Source organism: Sebastes umbrosus, chromosome 11, assembly GCF_015220745.1.
Source record: "Sebastes umbrosus isolate fSebUmb1 chromosome 11, fSebUmb1.pri, whole genome shotgun sequence".
NCBI lineage: Eukaryota > Metazoa > Chordata > Actinopteri > Perciformes > Sebastidae > Sebastes > Sebastes umbrosus.
In genome coordinates this window covers 12,817,764-12,838,759 of record NC_051279.1, presented here as the reverse complement: position 1 = coordinate 12,838,759, position 20,996 = coordinate 12,817,764, and the positions used below count along the sequence as shown (strand labels likewise).

The 20,996-nt window shown below is 41.5% G+C and overlaps 1 protein-coding gene across 2 annotated transcripts in view; it reads left to right on the top strand.

Annotated features, from left to right (window-relative positions):
* The window catches only part of grik5 (glutamate receptor, ionotropic, kainate 5), a 98,821-nt gene that overhangs the window by 61,109 nt on the left and 16,716 nt on the right, over positions 1–20,996 (top strand). For both annotated transcript variants that reach the window (XM_037784955.1, XM_037784954.1), the window contains exons 6-13: positions 5,441–5,619; positions 7,037–7,090; positions 9,209–9,367; positions 9,796–9,948; positions 12,474–12,578; positions 16,027–16,134; positions 18,183–18,386; positions 20,489–20,602. In XM_037784955.1, coding sequence (XP_037640883.1) covers positions 5,441–5,619; positions 7,037–7,090; positions 9,209–9,367; positions 9,796–9,948; positions 12,474–12,578; positions 16,027–16,134; positions 18,183–18,386; positions 20,489–20,602 — 1,076 coding nt within the window. The remainder of the gene's footprint in view (positions 1–5,440; positions 5,620–7,036; positions 7,091–9,208; positions 9,368–9,795; positions 9,949–12,473; positions 12,579–16,026; positions 16,135–18,182; positions 18,387–20,488; positions 20,603–20,996) is intronic.

The following is a 20,996-nucleotide window of genomic DNA, read 5'->3' as shown; positions in this document are numbered from 1 at the left end:
ACTGTTTGGGCGGATATGACTGTTTTGCACTGTTGGACACTCATTTTGACAGTCTGGTCGTAAAGTTCTGTCTGTTGTCAGAGTTCAGAACATGGCTCCTGCTGCAGCCTGCCTTTTATATTTTACTCATGCTCTTGCACACTGTCTCTTATCCACCTCAGAGGGTTTTTAGGCCAAACCAATTTAATAAATATTCGTGTTTGAAATGCTTTCCAGTATTGGAAGAACTTAGGGCACATTTGATTTAACTTGCCAGGCACTCAGAGAGCTTTAACATCACAGGGGATTCAGGGCTTAGTCGCTAGCCCTCTTTATTTTCATTTTGAAAGAGTGCGTTATTGATTTATTATGCACTGCCCCATCGAGAGTCACAAGAATTAAAGGGATTGGTCGGATGGTGGCTGTAGTATTCAAACAAAGCTTATGTGAATGCATGAAATAATACACTATGTGCTATAGGAGGTGGCAAAATCCTCATTTTTTTCCACTGAATAGTCATCTGACTGTTTTGTGTGAGTGAAACTGAGCTGTTGTGTAGCAGACGGCTGCTCACACCAGCCAACTATGAACCATGCAAGAACTGAAGGGCAATTACATAAAGAATAAGTGGGACCATTGAAGTCTGTGAACACTTCTCATGGCAGTGTGAAAAGGGTAGATTTCGACAAACAAAACGCTGTGACATTATGAGAAATTGATTCAATCATTGAAGATGCTTTCATTATCTCCCCAGCAGGTATCCAGCCTTCCTGCGGTTTCCTGAAAGTAAGCTGAATTCCTTGTGGACTCGTCGTTTCATTGAACTAAAAAAAAAAGCTTTGAAATAGCATCAGACACCTTCTCCCGGTTTTGATCATCTGTTGGATGTGTAGATAAGAGCCCTGTCTTTCACAAGGCTTTCCCCGTCATAAGAATTAGAGGCAACAGATAGCATCATCGTTACCGTCCGGGACCAAAAGATGCAGCTTTCATACTGGTGCGGAGACTGGGGGTTGCGTGTGTGTGTAATATATTTTGCTTGAAGGTGATCTTTACAAGGTTATCACACTCACAGACTCTGACCCACTTGGCTGCGCTATCTATCGCCATGGAGCTGGTTGCCATGGCTGCGGAATAGGTGCTAACTGCCACTCAACAGGCTTGTTCCACACTCTGAACGACTGTGTGGGTGCGTGTGGCGCGGTATGTGTGTGTGTTTGATATATTTTTGTCGAGTGCTTGCTTCACTTTGTCCGCACATGTGCTGGTTTATGCATGTGTGTGTGTGTGTGTGTGTGAGTATTGTTGCCCCCTGAGTGTGATGTATGTCTGTATATGTGTGAGTGGGGGTTTTGGGGTATTTGTGTGATTGTGTATGCAGCTCTGCTGTGGCGCTGCAGAGGTTCAACATCAGACAATGTTTACCACCAGCTCACTTGTTTTATTCATCTTGTTAACCCCGGTGTAGAATGTTGTGTTCAAGTGAAGTAGACATTCTCTCTTCTTTGTCAGCGAGGCGTGTAACGCGTGAAGTCACACATTTCATTGACACCCACCATGCGCGCATCCCAATTAAGTGACGTATTTAGAAACTGGTCATTATTGCATGTTAATTGCATTAATTACATTTTTCCCTCTTTAGCCCGTGGAAGTAGATATTCTGTAAGAAGAGAGCGAGTCAGAGATTTTGGGTCATTTCCGACGTATCGTTTCCCTCGCTATGCCTGGGTCACAACGCGCTATCTGTGCCTAATTCCATTATGCAGTTTTCACGAGATGGATGAGGTTAAGGAAAGCGAGAGGGAGAGACGGAGCGCAAGGAGAGGGAGATGGTGGCGGCGTAAGAGCGAGATGGATAAAGACAGAGGGAGGTAACTAGAGCACAGGGCTAAGACGAGAGAGATAGAGAGGTTAGAGCTTATGTGTGAGAGAGAGAATATGAGGGAGAGGGGAGGAGAGGAAGCTGTAAAGTGCATTGATTTTTTCCCCTCCTTCCTCAAACTAATTAAAGTTTTGGCCTGGTTCAGTGATTACCCCACTGCTTACAGAGGCTTTCTCCTGCTGAAGGGCTCTGTGCGCTACCTCTCTCCTCCTCCTCCTCCTCCTCTCCTCCCTCTCCCCCTCCCCTCCGTCCCCCAGATGCCTGCCCCACCACTTATTTACATAGCTAGGGGTGCTTTACTATGGAATTACAATTAGGAAGCATCAGGGTAGACTTTCTGGTAAAGGCTCATTCCGCACACAATGTCAAGTGAGTCATTATACTCATTTTCGAGGGGAATTCAGTTGAAGTGTGTCTCAAGTACTGTATTTTACTCTTTCTGCTTCTGCAGTTCTGCTCCTTTTTCTGTCCATCTTATTCGCCAGAGGTTTGCAGAATCCTTGAATCTCTAGTTTTTTTATTTAATTTTTAAAGAGGACCTATAATGCTTTTGTGCTTTTTCCCTTTCCTTTAGTGTGATATACTGTATAGTTTTTTTGTGTATGTAAAAGGTCTGCAAAGTTACAAAGCCCACAGACAACGCCAAAGGGAGTTACCATCCCCCACAGAAACACTGCTGCTGAACTGCCTGAAACGCCTTGCTTGAAGTCCCGCCTTTTTTTCCGTAACGTGGTGATGTCACCAACTAACACATTTACATAATACCTGCCTAGCAGCTAGTTTGGCACGTCCTCAAACAAAGCTAGTTGGGGGCCGTTCACATGATGCTTTTTTTGCACCCTGAAATCCATTGTTAATGTAGACATACGCTCAAAAGTGAGAGCGGCTCCATCGCGGTGTGCAAGCATTCCTATTTTTCAGGGCGTGACAATCACAGCCACCAGATATCTTTTCTTTCCTCTGTAAATATCAGTCTGCGGTAAATGTGGTGAAGTGAATCCTTTTAGTGCAGGGCCACCCAGAGCTTTACAATCTGTGCCATGGACAATTTTACTTGCTTCGCTCGTTCCGTCCAAGGACGTCACAACATCCGGTTGAAAGATCAGCCAAATTGGTGCCGAGAAATCAAGCAGTAAAGCTACTGTGAGGGATTTACGGTGCTGGAAATCCATTTATCTTTGATTTGCCTTTTTGTTTTGTCAGTGAGGCTTGCTGCCAAATTACCAAAACTTCATCATCACTGTCATCGCAGCGCGCAGGTTTTAACTTAAACTTTATTTGATTGCTTAGTAACGGCAGGCGCGTCAGGAAAACAACCTCCCAAGCACCTTGGATAAAAGTATGAAAGCATCACTGCTGGCATTTTTAGACACAACATGTGAACGGCCCCTTAGAGTGGAGGTGGAGCGGAGTCTGAAGGGTTTGGTTCTGTTGACCTATCAAAGCAGTGGGCCAGCTGACCAATCAGAGCAGACTGGGCAGGAGCTCAAACTGAGCGTTTCAGACAGAGGGTGAAAAGAGGTGCTGCAGCGCAGCCGGTATGAGAAAAATAAAGAGTTATTTGAATATTAAATCATGTAAACATGTTCTAGTAGAAACCCAAATTACAAGTATGCACCTGAAAATAAGCATAATAGGTCCTCTTTAAGGATATCATACTATATTGCTCATAGTACATGCATCACTCAATGAAATGAAAAGCAGTCATTGATGGATGGGACAACAGAATGAATTACAAAGCACTCAAACAGCGCATACCTCTGCCAAAGCTGCACGACTCTCTAGATTTATTATTCTATTAATAGAAAATGTTTCAAAATTTGTCATACTGATTGGATGATGGCACCCATCATTTTTTGGAGGACACCTAAAACCTCTCTGGGAATATTAGGGCTTTGTATAGAGATAAATGTCAATTGAGTCAGACTCATAGGCTCTGAGTTATAGTTATATTTTGCGATGTTGGTGTAGCGCCATATGGCTAAAATGTCATCAGATTTTGCTGTATCACTGGGAGTTCACAGGTACACTTACAGTATCATCTTGTTGAATTTGCACTGTGCATTTTAATGTTATGGCATATGTCAAACATAGAGAAGTGTGGACGTATTGGATTTTTTTTTGTGACAGCAAAGCAAGTTGGGAAGCCGCTCATAATCCAATATGCAACTTGGACTAATGAGATGTGAAAATTTGAAACCTCCGGCACACTAACACTGAATAGACTGTTAACAGGAGACCTTTTGTGTCTAGTAGTTATGCCCTGGTCCATGAAAATGGGGCATCCGCTCTACCAGTTCAGCTAACATGGTGCCCTGGAACCTTTTCTTTTGAGGAAAAAACATACCAAACACACATTTTGATTCAAGCAGAGTATTTTTTTATATATCCTCAGAAGAAGGGGATCTTTTTTGGGCTTATCCAAATATTTTATGGACCAAATTGAGTTAAGATTGGACAAAATCTGTACGGGTAACATTAAAGAGGAACAATATGTGAGGATCCACAAGTATGATGTGATTAGGGCTGCAACTAACGATTACTTTCATTGTTGTTTGTTGAATGTTGATTATTTTCTTGATTAATCGAGCAGTTGTTTGGTCTATAAAATGTCAGGAAATGGTGAAAAATGTTGATCAGTGTTTCCCAAAGCCCAAGATGATGTTCTCAAATGTCCTGTTTTGTCCACAACTCAAAGATATTCAGTTTACTTTCATAGAGGAGTAAAGAAACTAGAAAATATTCACATTTAAGAAGCTGGAATCAGAGAATTTTTTCCTTTTTTTTTTTCTTAAAAAAAGAAAGAAAAGATTAATCGATTATCAAAATAATTGGTGATTAATTTAATAGTTGACAACTAATTGATTAATCGTTGCAGCTCTACATGTGATATATAAAACGGCAGACATTCAAGCAGATAGCTAAAAAAGAAGTAATACATATGGTCTGATCTCTTTAAATCACACCAATGTGTATCTGTACCTTCGCCTTCGTCAGTGTGTGATGGAAGAGAGGAGGAGTGATGGAAAAAATTCAAGATGGTGTAAAATCTGTCTGGGTGTAAAAGGATGTAGTCTGAAAGATTCATGTAGAGTCAAAGAATCCAGAGGAAGAATTTTCTTTCTGTTCCTCGCTGTTCAGGTGTTAAGTGCTTTATAAATGGCCATATGGTGGCGCTATCTACAGCACAAAGTAATCCGTTTGGCCCATAGCCTGCATGATTCTTTTTCAACTAACAAAATCTGTCAAGTAAATATACAGCTAATTAACGGATAAACAAACAAGCATATGGCAGTGAATACAAAACATGTGGAGGTCATGGTGGAGGTCATAAGAGATCCTTCAAAGAGAAACAGTGAATGCAGACATACTGTAGACTCCATATTAAATGATGTTTCATTTCCTGGGGATTTAGACAAACCGTCTATCATGTTTTGCAAAACGACACAAATATATGACCAACCGAGAATAAATCAAGATCTTCACAAGTCCTGCAAAGCTTACATTTTGGAAATATGAGTTGTGTCTCCTGATACAGACATTGATATGCAGCTTATCTGTGCTTTGGCTCTGCCTCAGGCCTGCTGAGATTGGAGGAACTGGTGCGCCGCTTTCTCATCTCCCGGGAGACGCTGTCAATCAGGATGCTGGATGACAACCTGGACCCTACGCCACTGCTGAAGGAGATCCGTGACGACAAAGTGGCCACCATCATCATTGACGCCAACGCTTCTGTCTCCTATCTCATCCTCAAGAAGGTCAGTCCTCAGACATCAATACATCCTTCAGAGACGCCAAGGATATGAAGTTGTAACGCACATAGTAACACGCAGAGACTTGCGTTTTTCTCTTTAAAGCTGCAGTCGATAACTTTAAGCAAATATGATAAAAGTTATTTTTATAAATCGGTCACTATATCCTAACAGTAGTGCATGAGACAGATAATTTGAAAAAAAAATCATGTTCCTCTGTGTCCTCCTAGTGCTCCCAATGCCATTTGCAAGATTTCAACATGCCCGAAGGAAAACAACCAATCAGAGCCAAGCAGTCTCTTGGAAGCTGTCAATCACTGCTTGCGAGCTCTGATCAAATGGTCAAACTAGGCAGCGCTGTTCAAATATGAATGTTTAGCTGTAAAATGAGAAAGTTTGTGACCTGGCTGTTGAAAACAGTCGAGACAAAACCAAGCACCGCCCACCATCCGGAGCAAACTTCCTAATTTTACAACTAAACAGTACACTACAAGATGTTTCTGAAAACATTTGAGAAGAGAAATAGACATTACAGTAACAGAATATTGATTCATATTTGATCAGCGCCGCCTAGTTTGACAGTTTGATCAGAGTTTCGTGAGCAGTGACTGACAGCTGCTGTAGAGACCGCTCGGCTCTGATTGGTTGTTTTCCTTCCAGCACATTGAAATCTTGCAAATGCCATTAGGAGCACTTGGAGGAGGCAGAGGAACATGATCTTTTTCACGGATTATCTGTCTCATGTACTACTGGATATAGTGACAGTTTTATAAAGATAACTTTTTATCATATTTGCTCAGAGTTACCGACTGCAGCTTTAAAGTACCCATTCGGGAAATTCAGGTTACAGTCATGAAGGGCATGCACAGCTTAGCATCTGTAAAAAAAATAAATAAAACAACTCTCTCAAAGGCTGCATGTTTGTTGCTGTAACAGAAGTTTACCTTCTCTGCCCTCCAGGGCTGCATAGGGAACAATATCTATGCATGTCTGCCAGCAACAATCACTTGCACTCTTAAAGAAAATATCTGACAAAAGGAACATTTCTTGCTGGGATGCGGTGCAGATGTTACCCAGGCTTGTTCTGATTCATAGTACGGCCTGTAACGCCGGTAGCCAGCGCAGTGAGTCACAGTTTGAATGTGTATGGGATGTTTTTACTGGGCACATTGGAGCGGCTGTCCGCCCTCGGCGAAATGTCCTAGTGTTAGCCTGATGATGTAAAACCGTGATTAACGTATGCTCCCTCTCCTCCCCCATATCCCCTTCTACTTTGTCCCCCAACTGTCTTCTTTGCTCCCTGCTTCTCAATAACTCTTTACCCACCCCCCTCTCTCTCCATCAATCTTTCTACATCTTCCCCCCTTCTATATTTTTCTGCTTCTACTTTATTTTTTCATCTCTCTTTCTCTTTATCCCACAGGCGTCAGAGCTGGGGATGACATCAGCGTTTTACAAGTACATACTCACCACGATGGTAAGAGCTTTACCAATTCTACCCCTTCCTCTCTCCTGTCTCTTCTATTCCTCCATTTTCACTTGTTCCTCTCTGCTGCTCCTCCTCTCCTGTCCCTTTATGAGCAAGCAAAGGTGCTAAGGCGGAGAAAGTATATGAGATAAAGGGAGGAGAGAGAGAGAGGTGACAGAGAGAGAAAAAAGAGAGGAGATGAAGGATGGGGAGGGGTAAAGAGAGAGAGAGATCTGAGAAGTGAACACACTGTATAAAGAAGTGGGAGTGCAAAGAAACTGAAGGAAAAGGGGTCTGAGGTGAAGGTGATGACAGACGTGATGTGCCCTTTTTCTTCTGCCACCCGCCACCTTCTCTACGCTTCTGGTGTTTTTCATCTGCCTCTTTGATACACTCCCCTCCCCTTCTACCATTTGAATTAATGTGTCACTTTATGCCGTGCTCCTTTAAATTTTCCTCTCTACATGATGTGCTCTTGTGCTTTAGATGCCAAGTCTTGTGTGTGTATATCTCTGTGAAAAATCAACTGGAGTCATTGCCATCAACTTCTCTTTCCCATTTTCCTAGCGGTCTATATCCCTTTTTCTCTCTCCATCATTTAGATGTTGTCACCCTCCGCTCTTTTTCTTTATCTCACTCTCCTTTGCACAGTATTTTTCTTCTGTGCTCAGATTTGACACACTGCCAACCATAGATTACCGCGATTTCTTCGCATTATCATCGTGAAGTTAATGTCCATAACGTTACCTTGCGATGAGAATGAAAGACAATTGCGACGAGTCTATCGGGAGTTCTGCTGAAGGCTTTAGCCTCTCCAAACACTTCATCAACTAAAACAACTCCTAATTTACAGTTAGCAAGGCTCTTCAACCTCTCCTCTCAGCATCAAAACAAACCCTAAGCCGGTTGACCGGGAAAAAAAAACGGCAAAACAGGGAAGTGACTGATTGTAATTGCGCGCCTATAGGCTATAATTCAGAATCTATTAAAGATTTCTACTAGGGCTGTTAAAGTTAACCTGATAATAACACGTTAGGAAGCTAGAGTGAAGATCCTTGCATCATTTGAAACTAGAAAACCTAAGTAATCTATTGGTACCAATGGTGTCATACTAGCTTGTCGCGAAGGAGGCTAAATAACGCTATAAACTTGCGCTACATTTTGGCGTGGAAAAACTGGCATGGCCATTTTCAAATGGGTCCCCTGACCTCTGACCTCAAGATATGTGAATAAAAACGGGTTCTATGGGTACCCACGAGTCTCCCCTTTACAGACATGCCAGCTTTATGATAATCACATGCAGTTTGGGGCAAATGATAGTCAAGTCAGCACACTGACACACTGACAGCTGTTGTTGCCTGTTGGGCTGCAGTTTGCCATGTTACGATTTGAGCATATTTTTTATGCTAAATGCAGCACCTGTGAGGGTTTCTGGACAATATTTATTATTGTTTTGTGTTGTTGATTGATTTCCAATAACAAATATATACATTAATTTGCATAAAGCAGCATATTTGTTGATAATAGTATTAAATACTTGACAAATCTCCCTTTAAGGTACATTTTGAACAGGTAAAGAATGTGTGATTAAGGTGCGATTAATCGCGATTAACTATGGACAATCATCCAATTAAATTGATGAAATAATTTACTTGATTGACAGCCCTAATTTCTACATAAAAGATATTGCTTTATATTAGCCATTCAGAATACCAAAGACAGTTCTTACATATTAAGTTCAGGTAAAATTGAAAAAATGAAATCATGGCCTTCAATATAAATGCACAATTATGAGATAATCTTCTTGATTGAAGGCATGATTTGTTCTCTTGGAGCTATAATAATCAAAATTCTACCAAAATCTTTGACACAGTCGTCTTACGCTCATTATTTGAATAAAAAACAATATTGGTGTATAAATACAAGGATTATAAGGACAACATAAGCCTTTTTCACCATAGGGTCCAATTACAGCACCCAGGTAAAATGGCCTCCATATGGTTCCATCCCTTAAAGGGAAGTCATTAGAACATTTCACATCTGCTGTTATAGGTCTATGCTGTCAACATTGTCACCACCTGAATTGTCTGTCTCTCTCTCTCCCTGCTCCTCCTCCTCCTTTTCTAGGATTTCCCACTACTGAGACTGGATGACATAGTGGATGAGCAGTCCAACATCGTGGGTTTCTCCATGTTTAACACCACCCATCCCTTCTACTTGGAGTTCATCAGGAGCCTCAACCTCTCTTGGAGGGAGGGATGTGACCTGACGTACCCCGGCCCTGCGGTCAGTCTCGTTGACACTCGATCACTCATGCATGCGCACATTCAGGAGTCATTTTCCAAGCTTTGTTTTGTACGCCACGTAACATTAAGCTACTTTATTCCTCACACTGATTCATGGAGCAGTTAAAGAGATTCAGCTAGTCTTTTGTTTGTACTTAATGGGTATTGATGTATCCATCTGTGTTTCCTCCCCACTGGTTTACTCATACCTCACATCTCTTCTCTCTCTGATTTTCCCTGCCTCTCCCTCCCTCCATCTCTGTTAACCATTCAATCATTTGTGCTCGCACATCTTTCCTCATTGCATCTTCTCCCTTGACTCCTTGTCTGTCCTCACTGTGTTTCCATCCCTCCCCCCCCTCCCCCTCCAACCCCCTTTTGCCTTTCTCCCCCTCCGTCTCTCTCTTGTTTCCTCTCCCCCTTCCACAGCTCTCGTCAGCGCTGATGTTTGATGCGGTGCATGTGGTGGTGGGGGCGGTGAGGGAATTGAACCGCAGTCAGGAAATCGGAGTGAAGCCGCTCAGCTGCACCTCACCTCAGATCTGGCAACACGGGACCAGTCTCATGAACTACCTGCGCATGGTAAACGCTTGATGTGTTGTATAATCACCTGCTGATATACGTACATGCTCATACACATGCACATGCATACAAATACAACATGAGAAACATAGGTAACATATGAGCTCGATGTTTGGTCCCAGTTTGATTGAATTTTTAATTTTTCAGATGTCCACACTAGAGCTGCAATGATTAATTGATTAATCGATTAGATAGCCCTCCTGTTGTCTTCGGGTCAAATTGACCCGAAGACAACAGGAGGGTTAAACAGGCCAACTGATGATAATGAACAAGGCTATTATTTGACAATAATGTTTTCTTGTCTGGCTATTATTAATAATATGAGCATACTTTTGTTAATTTTTCATGACCTAATGTTGAATTTCTGTGGATTTATCCCTCCTGTTGTCTTCGGGTCAATTTGACCCGAAGACAACAGGAGGGTTAAACTATTAGTTCCATTAGTCAACTATTAAATTAATCTACAACTATTTTCATAATCGATTAATCAGTCTGAGTAATTTAAGAAAAAGTCCAAATTCTCTTATTCCAGCTTCTTCAATGTGAATATTTTCTGGTTTCTTTACTCCTCTATGACAGTAAACTGAATATCTTTGAGTTGTGGACAAAACAAGACATTTGAGGACGTCATCTTGGGCTTTGGGAAACACTGATCAACATTTTTCACCATTTTATAGAACTAACAACTAATCAGTTATTCAAGAAAATAATCGACAGATTAATCACACTGAAAATAATCGTTAGTTGCAGCCCTAGTCCACACTTGTGATATTCACATGAAATGTTAGAGAAATAGTGAAAATACCCATTACAGTTCCCCAAAGCTTAAGGTGACATCTTCAAATCAGAGATGAAATGATCAACAAAAAATTAATTGTCAACTATTTTGATAATCAATTAATTGTTCAAATCATTTTTCAAGCAAAAATACCAAATATTTGCTGGTTCCAGACTCTAAAACGTGGGGATTTTCCCTCTTTTCTTTATTGTATGTGATAGTAAACTGAATCGTTGTGTTTTGGAGTGTTGGTTGGATAAAGCAAAACATTTAAAAAACCTCAGAGAAATTGTGATGGTATTTTTCAGTATTTTCTGACATTTCATAAACAAAACGATGAAAAGCTAGAGTTGGCAATCTCCTTCAAAAACATTTTTTTGTGATATTTGTTGAAATTCTCATTACATTCTGACAAGTCATGGTGCGATAAATCAAGTGCTCTGACAAAAAGAAAATAATCGGGTATCTGTGGCTGTCACAGGACTGTAATAAGCTCGTCAAATCATTTCATTCGGCCCAGATGTAATGATTGGACAGCCTACCTATCTTTCTACCTGAGCGTGCTCTACCCGTACACTCATTGCACCTCACCAGAGTCAATAACAATAACCATATTCACTGTTTATGCTCATAATGATAACTTTAGGGGATAGGCTTTGGAGGGAAGCCTGAAGGGACGGACGGTCAGTGTCGCAGACTTAGCAACTTTCTCTCTAGATTTAGGGATTTTTGGAGTTAGTGCTACTTTCATTAGAAAAGAGTTGGCAACATTGGGCTTGGTTTTTTGATTGGATCATTTTTATAATCTAGTGTACTCTTGCTTGTTTCTCAAGATTACTTACTTTAAGTGATTGATTTAAAAAAAATTGCAGATTAATTGATGATGAAGATAATCATTGCAGCCCTGTCTTGTCGGTCCAACAGCCCAAAATCCAAATATTTTCAATTTGTAATGATATAAATCAGAGAAAAGTACTAGTAGATGTTTGACTTTTTTGCTTGAAAAATGACTCAAACATTATCACAAATCATTAATTGTGATTGATTCATTTTCTCTCGATTATTGATTGACTACAGTACAGCTGCATTCTGTATCATCCTTGTCTCATGTCGCATGTAACCTCTTGTCTCTTGTTACTCTTTTGTCATCTCCCATCTCCGGTCGTCTGTGTGCTCCTCTCATCGACTACCTGTTGTCAAGGCAGCCTGAGCCCCATCTCTCATTGCCTCCTTCCCACCGGCCCGACATCTGCCTTTGTTAGTCAACATCATGGTGTGCTCCATCTTCAGCACCGTGCCATTCATCATAGATCTCGCTAGCTGTGCCAGCAGCACCTGGGTTTTGGAGAGGCAGAGCTGAGCTGTGAGGTGCAGTTCTTCAGAGTCTTATTAGGGAGCTGTTGACTCTCTCTGCTGCTCTATCTGAGCCTCTCGCTCAGTCACTCACTTTCTCCTAGTTGATCCAAAACTGATCACCCCTGTCTGGCCCAGCTGCCTCAGACACTTCCTCTGTCTCTCTAGCTCTGTCTGTCTTTTACTCTTTCACCCTCTCTTTCCTCCTAATCACTGTAGATAGTACTTGTCTGCCTAATCGTGATAGAAAATGTTTGGTCTTATATAGAAGATTGCCTGTATTTATTTCTCCATCTGTCCTCATTGTTTCTATCTACGCTCCTCTCATTTTCCTATCCTTCTTTCCTATCCTCTCTCACGCTTTCTCACCTCCCTTTCTCCGTCTGGCTGCCAGGTGGAGTACGATGGTCTGACAGGGCGTGTGGAGTTCAACAGCAAAGGTCAGAGGACCAACTATACCCTGCGGATTCTGGAGAAACACCGAGGAGGCCACAAAGAGGTCAGGAGTCACCTGTTATCACGCAGCAGCTGGGTCACACCGCCCGTAGGCTGTGGGTTAGTTACAGGTCACCCGTCTGATTTCACTACGCCGCAGGAGGTGTTTAACACTGATGTCAGCCTCATCGCAGGCGCTCCTCATAGTAGCCAAGTAGCTTTACTACAAAGTTGTTTTGATGTGTTTCACCTGATGGCACTTTAGTGGAACCTGCCATCAGATGCGTGTCATGTTGTAGCTGCAAATGCGTGTTAACTTTTATGTTATCTGAAGGCTACTGGAATACATTAGCTGCTTGTATTGTTCATCAATTGAATTTCAAACATCTGTAGCATTGAGGCCAGTGTAAGTTTTGTTTTTATCAATGTGTTTTGATGTTTGGACTGACCCTGTCCCCGGCGCTTTGCTTGTTGTTGTGTGTTTATTGGATGTTGACTTGATGTTTTCTGATCTGAAAACACACATAAGTGGCATTTTATTAATGGTTGGTTTATTTTCTTTCTGTGCCCACTAACAGTGACATTCATTTGTAGGAATCAGTGTTTGTAATTGGCCTCAAGCTCAGTAGAGAGTGGATGTGCAGAGAGATCTCTGCTGATCCTACTGTATATATTATACTCTATATACTGTACTGTATTATATGAAGGCTTAATGGAGTTTAATTTCCTCTTTGTCTATAGAAATGGATTTGCTAAGGCTTAGTTTGTATTGGTTTTGGTTTCTTTGGTCTTCTCTTGGGCATTACTGGATCAAGACTTGCAGTTGACATAGACTAAAGACTGAAGTGGTCCTGACTACAGTGCTGTTTCCTCTTGAACTCATATGTTTTGACACCGTTTTGGTTTCCATTCCGTTGTTTCTAAAACAATGAAATGTCATTACATTGAATAGATTTTTCCAAGTATGCCTGCTCCTTTTTAGCAATGTTCTAGCAATTTCTTCACATTGTTAGTGTACATATAAACATCAAGGATCTGAGTGGTACGCCCGAGTCGAATTATTAGTTGGATTTGAATTGTATATAGCAATCCATATTATCATCTACTGCCTTTCAGTGGTATACGATCAAATAGTGTTGTTGTTTTACAAAAACCCTGATGTTTATATGAATGATTCCAACCAAACGTAGATTAAAAACTACCAAAGGTTTAATGGAATGTAACTTTTGCTGAACAGAGGCCACTATGGCAATTACATGATAATCATAAATGTTTAAACATAGTCTAACAATAACACAATTAGTGAAGAGTCATAAAGTTTGCAAACTTGCACAGTAATGTCAGTTATAAAACACTATCTATCTGAGATTTGCTAACATTAGCCACCAGGTCATACCAGACAAATTAAGGTTGAAGCAGCAAAACCACAAAATATATTGAATTAAGCAGACGTGTGTGTTTTTTCTTGCTTAAAGGGATAGTTTGGGTGTTTTGAAGTGGGGTTGTATGAGGTGCTTATCCATAATCAGTGTATTACCTACAGTAGATGGCGGTCGACACGTCCCCAGTTTGGAGAAGCAGACAGGAGTTTCTGAATGGAAGCAAAGCAAAGTACAGCTGTGGACGGGGCCGGCAGCAAAACATATTTCAGCCACCTAAAAGAAAATCAATATCAGTTTAAGTGTTCGCCGGTTTACCTTGCTGTGAGACAGCTATAGTGTATGTTTCCCACAGGGAACTGAAGCCGTTATCTATGCTTTCGCCAAAGCAACCAGACTCCACTGAAAAAACTTGTAGCGGTAGACCAGGAACCCCTGTGCTCTGCGAGGTAAAACTACAAGTTTTATCAATGGAGTCTGGTGACTTTGGCGAGAGTATAAATGGATTAAACGACTTTGGTTCCTCGTCGGAAAGAGCTGTCTGACGGTGAGGTAAACCGCCGAAAAAAACTCTAAATATAGTGTACACTTAAACTGATATTGATTGTTTTTTAAGGTGGGTCTTTTTAGGTGGCTAAAATACATCTGTTGCCGGCCCCGTCCACAGCAGTACATTGCTTTGCTTCAGTGCGGTAACTCCTGTCTGCTTCTCCAAACTGGGGGCTGACCGCCATCTACTGTAGGTCATACACTGACCATGAATAAGTACCTCATAGAACCCCATTTCAAAACACCCAAACTATCTCTTTAAGGCTTCGAACTTTAATTTGTAAGAGAAATCATGTGTCATTCCTTCTTTGAAAAGCGACTTAGTCTCATTTTACAGTTTTTGTTCTACACATAAATTCCTTTTCATTCATTTCCCTGGACCAGACCTCCCCTGTCAGTCTGGGCATTTCATCTTTTTGATGTACAAGTTACATGCCACAACAAATTTGTTAAGGGTAGTTGGACAATGTAGGGAACCAAAATAAAATGTTGGCAGACCCATCCAACGAGGTGTTTAGGACAATTTTGGTGCCATTATTCTGTCAATGCCGACTCCTCCAGTGAGCATTAGAAGGAAAGGTGAGGGGAGATAAAGATCAAAATGCATTTCACCTGCATTTCAAAGTCAAGATTAAATGAAGCATAAGTACACACATCACTGCAGATCCAGACTGAGGGAATTACGATGCGGTTCATTGACTAGAGGAAACACTTTCTCTTCACCTTCTTTTAATCCGCCTAGCACGTTTCTGCAACTGCCTCCCATGCTAATACTAACCATGGTGATAACTGATAACCATGCTTAAATCTAGACTTTAACTCTATGAGGAGAGTTGCCATAATTTCCATTTTAACTCTGCCCACCTCTCTGCACAGCAACACCTACACTGCACTGTAGGCAGGCAGTGGTGGTTCACAGAGAAAAGACCCCTCTTAAATGTCAAGGCAGGATAAAGAGTGTTATAGAAAAACTGTGATTCTGTCTGAGGAGTCATTACCTCTCCTCTGACCTATTGAAAAATGTACTGCAATATCTCCAAAAGAAATGCCTCTGTGAGCTGCGGTTCCACCCCTGCACAGTGGTTAGGTCATAATCACACACTTATGTACCTAAGTGACTTTACTGTCTCCATAAAAAGGAAATATGTGAGCTGTTTTTTATGCAATTTAAGAAAGGAAAATAGACATGGCAATGAAACGCCTGATCATGAATGCTTTTCAATTTTCACCGTCTTGTCTCAACTCATTGCTCTGCTCGTAAACGGTAGTTTTTTTGTTTATTTTCTTTTACCATGCATGGTACTTGCCGGTATGTGTACGGCTCCAAAGGGGGCAATTAAATCCATATGCATATACAGTATGTAACAGTATGGATACAAAGGCAAAGCATCACATATTCAACATGTAAAGGTCCTCTATAAAATAGTACAATAGTGTTAATGCACTCACTGAAATACGTATTTTCTATAGATGGTGTGTAGCCTGCCACAACAGTAAAACAGTTGCAGTGAAGTTGGAGCTTAACAGTACATTACTTATCCCATAACAGCCATTGATTTCCTTTTGCTTTCTCCTCTCTGTTAGATCGGTGTCTGGTACTCCAACAACACCCTGGCAATGAACTCCACCAGTCTGGATATCAATGTCTCAGAGACGCTGGCAAACAAGACACTCATTGTCACCACCATACTGGTAAGGTCACGGATACCTTCTGGACCACCACGCTGGTGAGGTCAGAGTTGTTTTCGTGTTTCTGTGCTGGCTGTGCCGCAGCTCACGCTGTGTCGTGGTCTGTTGCTGCTAATTTTGCTGTCACTGTAGCTGTCATAGAAACTGAGACGGAGCACGGAGAGAGAGATGTGTTAGTGAATTCAAACTGCCAAAATCCTGCTCTTCTGATAATGTCACAACACTACAAGTTGTCTCCTTCTGGTTTCCATGTGAGTAATGTCATATCGGAAAATCAATAAATCCCTTACATGATGCTGCTCCATCATCTTTAGGTTGGTCTAGATGTGTAAAAACACCTGATAACAGTAAATCCCCTGCACCACATTATGCTATAATAAAACATCAAATAAGCTTTATTGGCATGAATGTTGATGTTACATTATTGCCAAAACATAATTATATGTTATAAGAAATAAACACAGGACAACAAATAATCTTAAACAGTACAATCGTTTAGAACATAAACTAAAATAATAACCTTCATTCATATTTTGCAGCCTAGAGAATTATTTGTGCTGCTTTCTCCCAAGATGTAGATAAATGTATCCTTGTTTATGTGCTGGGGGGTTTCTCCATATAGCGTAGGTTTGTGAAATAACTCTTCAGGACAAGATGTATACACTCAGCGTAGAAGTGAAACTGTCTCAATGGCTTGCAGAACACAATGAGGACACAGTCTGCGTTCTCTTTGAAGCCATTTTATATATTTTAAAGGAGTTTTCCAGCAACTTAGTGTTGGACTTCCACAATGTTTGGGGACCCACATGAGACGGATAAAGAAAGCTCTAAATTGATTCTGCAGAAGCCAGGAAGAAATCCTGACTTTCAGACCAAAGTATTGCTCAAGCTCCAGAGAAGCTGAATCCTACTATTCCCATGATGCAACTGTATATAAGACACTCCCTGCCTGGTTAAGGCCCATGTCTTTAAAACTCAATGCACCCAGTTTATAGGTTTTCTGGCTAAATGCACTGACAGACTGAGTCCTGTAGTACTCCCCATTTTGATGTGTAAAATTGGTGGAATTTCCCTTAGAATACATCACGTTTAATTTCAGTAGAGACTTAAAATACTTTAAAGAGCATTACATTTGAAAAAAGAATACGCTTGCTTTCACAAAATTGCCAATGAAATGCAACAGCAACTTATACTACCTTAAAGGGACGGTGTGTAGGATTTGGCGGCATCTAGGGGTGTGGTTGCATATTTCAACCAGCTGAGTACCCCTCTGCTCACTCCTCCCTTTCCAAGACTGCAGTAACGTGAGCTGCCGAGTGCAAAATCGTGGTAACGCCGTTCTCCTTGCTCAGAGGCCATCGTTAACGTCGTTACCACAGTTTCACAAGAGTAACCATGGAAGGCTCTCTCTAGAGCCAGTGTTTGGTTTGTCCGTTCTGGGCTACTGTAGAAACTTAGCGAAGCAACATGGCGGACTCCGTGAATAGGGACCCGTTCCCTATGTATATATGAAGAAAAACACAATGATTCTTAGTTTGTTATACACTAATGAAAACATAATTATGAATATTATATTCCATTTCTGCTAATAGGTCCCCCGAAATCACTGGACCTTTAAAGGGATAGTTTTGATATTTGTGAAATACGCAATTTCTGAAGAGTTAGAGGAGAAGATTGATGAGATTCGTGTCTGTACAGTGAATATGAGCCAGTTAGCAGAAAGACTAGACTGTATGGATTAAACAAACAAGCTATAACATGATAATTAGTGAGATTTAGAGGCGGTGTAGGTGGATTTTGGAGCTGTTTCACCCTGTTTGCAGACTAATACTGAGAATGGTATTGATCTTTTCATCACTCTCTGCCAGAAAGAATGCAAATTTCCTAAAATGTTGAACCATCTATTATTGACATAACAGTTAATTTTCTACTGTACAATAGAAATCCCTGTTTTTGAGACATTGAGCCTGAACATTTCAGTCAGTAATCTCTCCTCAAACAGGATATTCTCAGTTTTGGATTGAAACCCCTCATGTGTCCCCCATGCTCAGGAGAACCCATATGTGATGCGCAGAGACAACTACCAGGACTTCCAGGGCAACGACCAGTACGAGGGCTTCTGCGTCGACATGCTGAAGGAGCTGGCAGACATCTTGAAATTCTCCTTCAAGATCAAGCTGGTGGATGACGGTCTGTATGGGGCTCCAGAGCCCAACGGCTCTTGGACTGGCATGGTTGGAGAGCTAATCAACAGGGTGAGTATACTCTCTCTGTCTCTCTGTCTCACTAACGCACCAGAAACATGCTCAAATGTTCTAACCAGTGTCACTACAAACAGAAGCTTGTGCTGAACACACACACTCAGTCACGCTGTAGCCCCAAACCACAACTTGGCTGTAACTTCCCATGTCTCAAATTGCCCTCAGAGGGGAGTAAGACTCTTATCTAGGACAAAAGCTGACTTGATAATTCCCCAGAAGAGAGTGGAGGCATTGCCTAAAATTGTCAGCACCATCTTTCCTCCTCTATCCCCGCCTGTCCCCCCCTCTTTCTCTCCCTGTCCAGGCCTAGTGCGCCTTTGACAGACATTCTGGTTGAAGCAAGCTAATGAGAGCCCCTCTCTGCTTAATTACCATACGGTATACTTCAATTACCAGACTGTGGTCCCTGTGAGGGCCCTGCCTTCTACACTGGTGCTCCCCCAGCTCTCCACGCTTCCTCTCCCTCCATGCCCTCCCTACTGCCTGATCACTCAGCTCTAATTAGCGGCCCATGTTCATCAATTAGCTTTTAATGGAAGAGATGGAGGGGAGGCAGAGCGACCAGAGACCTGCAAGGTTTCATACAGGTGGAAAGACCTGCCACCCGGTGCTTACTTGCAATTAGCCTCATTTGGATGGTGGATAAGAGGGAAAGAGACAGAGTGCACGTCTGTATGTTTTTCCAAATGATTTTTCAAGTGCCATAGTCGACATTTTAACCCACTGAGACCCGCGGAATCATGGGCGATCCTGACCGACTTTACTGTCTTTCAGAGGCTGTAGCAGCTTCAGTTTTAGAGATAGAGTGAAGGTACAGATATCATATGAAACTAGAAAAACCCAAGGAATCCACTGGAATCATGTCATACTAGCTTGTCGGGAAGGAGGCTAAATAACGCTCCAAGTTTAGGCTAAATTTTGGTGAGGAAAAACTGGCATGGCCATTTTCAAAGGGGTCCCTTGACCTCTGAACTCAAGATATGTGAATGAAAATGGGTTCTATGGGTACACACGAGTCTCCCCTTTACAGACATGCCCACTTTATGATAATCACATGCAGTTTTGGGGCAAGTCATAGTCAAGTCAGCACACTGACACACTGACAGCTGTTGTTGCCTCTTGGGTTTGCCATGTTATGATTTGAGCACATTATTTTATGCTAAATGCAGTACCTGTGAGGATATCTGGACAATATTTGTCATTGTTTTGTGTTAATTGATTTCCAGTAATAAATATATACATATATTTGCATAAAGCAGCATATTTGTCCACTCCCATGTTGATAAGAGTATTAAACTCTTGACAAATCTCCCTTTAAGGTAGATTTTAAACAGATAAAAAATGTGTGATTAATTTGCGATTAATCACGATTAACTGTGCACAATCATGCAGAAGATGTATGGCTTTCTTAGGTAGATTGACAATAAGGGGGTTTCTGAGCAGTTTCCAGAACAGAAGCGCTCGCCAACCGATCGCCGAAAAAAGCTATTCTTGCAAAAATCTCAAAATGTTAAAAGTTTTTGATAACAAATCACAGCACGGGTTTTTCTATGGTGTTTCATCAAGGTCTTGGTGTCTTAATGTGGTATTTTGGAGGGATTAATGATCATTTTTATCAATTCTCAATAGGTGAAAAATGGTTAAATTTAGCACCAAATCTGTGTAACAAATGGTATCAACCCAAAAAATTGCCACAGCACCTTATGAGATATAATAGAGCATTGGAATGGCAATCACATACATCTATCATAATGTTCTAAACCCTTAGACACTTTTACAATGTATTTTAATTAATTAATTCATGTTTATATCTGATTTATGACCAGAGTAACTTGACACACTGTGCTGAGCAGCATCTTAAATTAGTCTTCAGGTTCCCAGCTTTCAGATGATGTACACCACTGCTATATGGTGTCTACTGCTGACCTGCTATCTCCCCCTAAATACCCCCTGTCCCCCCCTAAAAAAGACCAAAACGGGTCTATTGTGGGTCTCAGAGGGTTACCTGACCACTTGTTGTTTTTCTCCCTGACTCTCCTCCACTACCTCTATCTTTCTCTCTATCTATTACCTATCTATCTTTGCCAACTTCACAGAAAGCCGACCTGGCCGTAGCAGGCTTCACCATCACGTCAGAGAGAGAGAAAGTTATCGACTTCTCTAAGCCGTTCATGACCCTGGGGATCAGCATCTTGTACCGAGTTCAACTGGTGAGGGTGTTATCTGGGGCTGCAGCGCGCCCGCCGCGTGATACTCACCACAGATCTTGTATTGGATTTCATTTCTTTTTGTTTGCGCTGCTTCTAAGCCGGCAGGGTCACACAGAAGACGACGGGCTACACTTGTTTGAAGATTCTTATGGAATCAGACTGAATATTGCATAAGAGTTGATCTCATCTTTGTAGCTGAGGATTGTGTTTGTGTAGTATGCTGCATGCTGCATCCACTGTGAAATTTATAGGTGTAATTTAAATTGCTCAATAAGTCAGTGCTCTGTAACTGGGTAACAGTGGCGGCTTTACATTGCTAATGAGGTTTTGGGTCTAAGCCAAGTATGCTTCAGCAGTAGGCATTGTGAAACGGAGCGTTTATGGATTGTAGCAT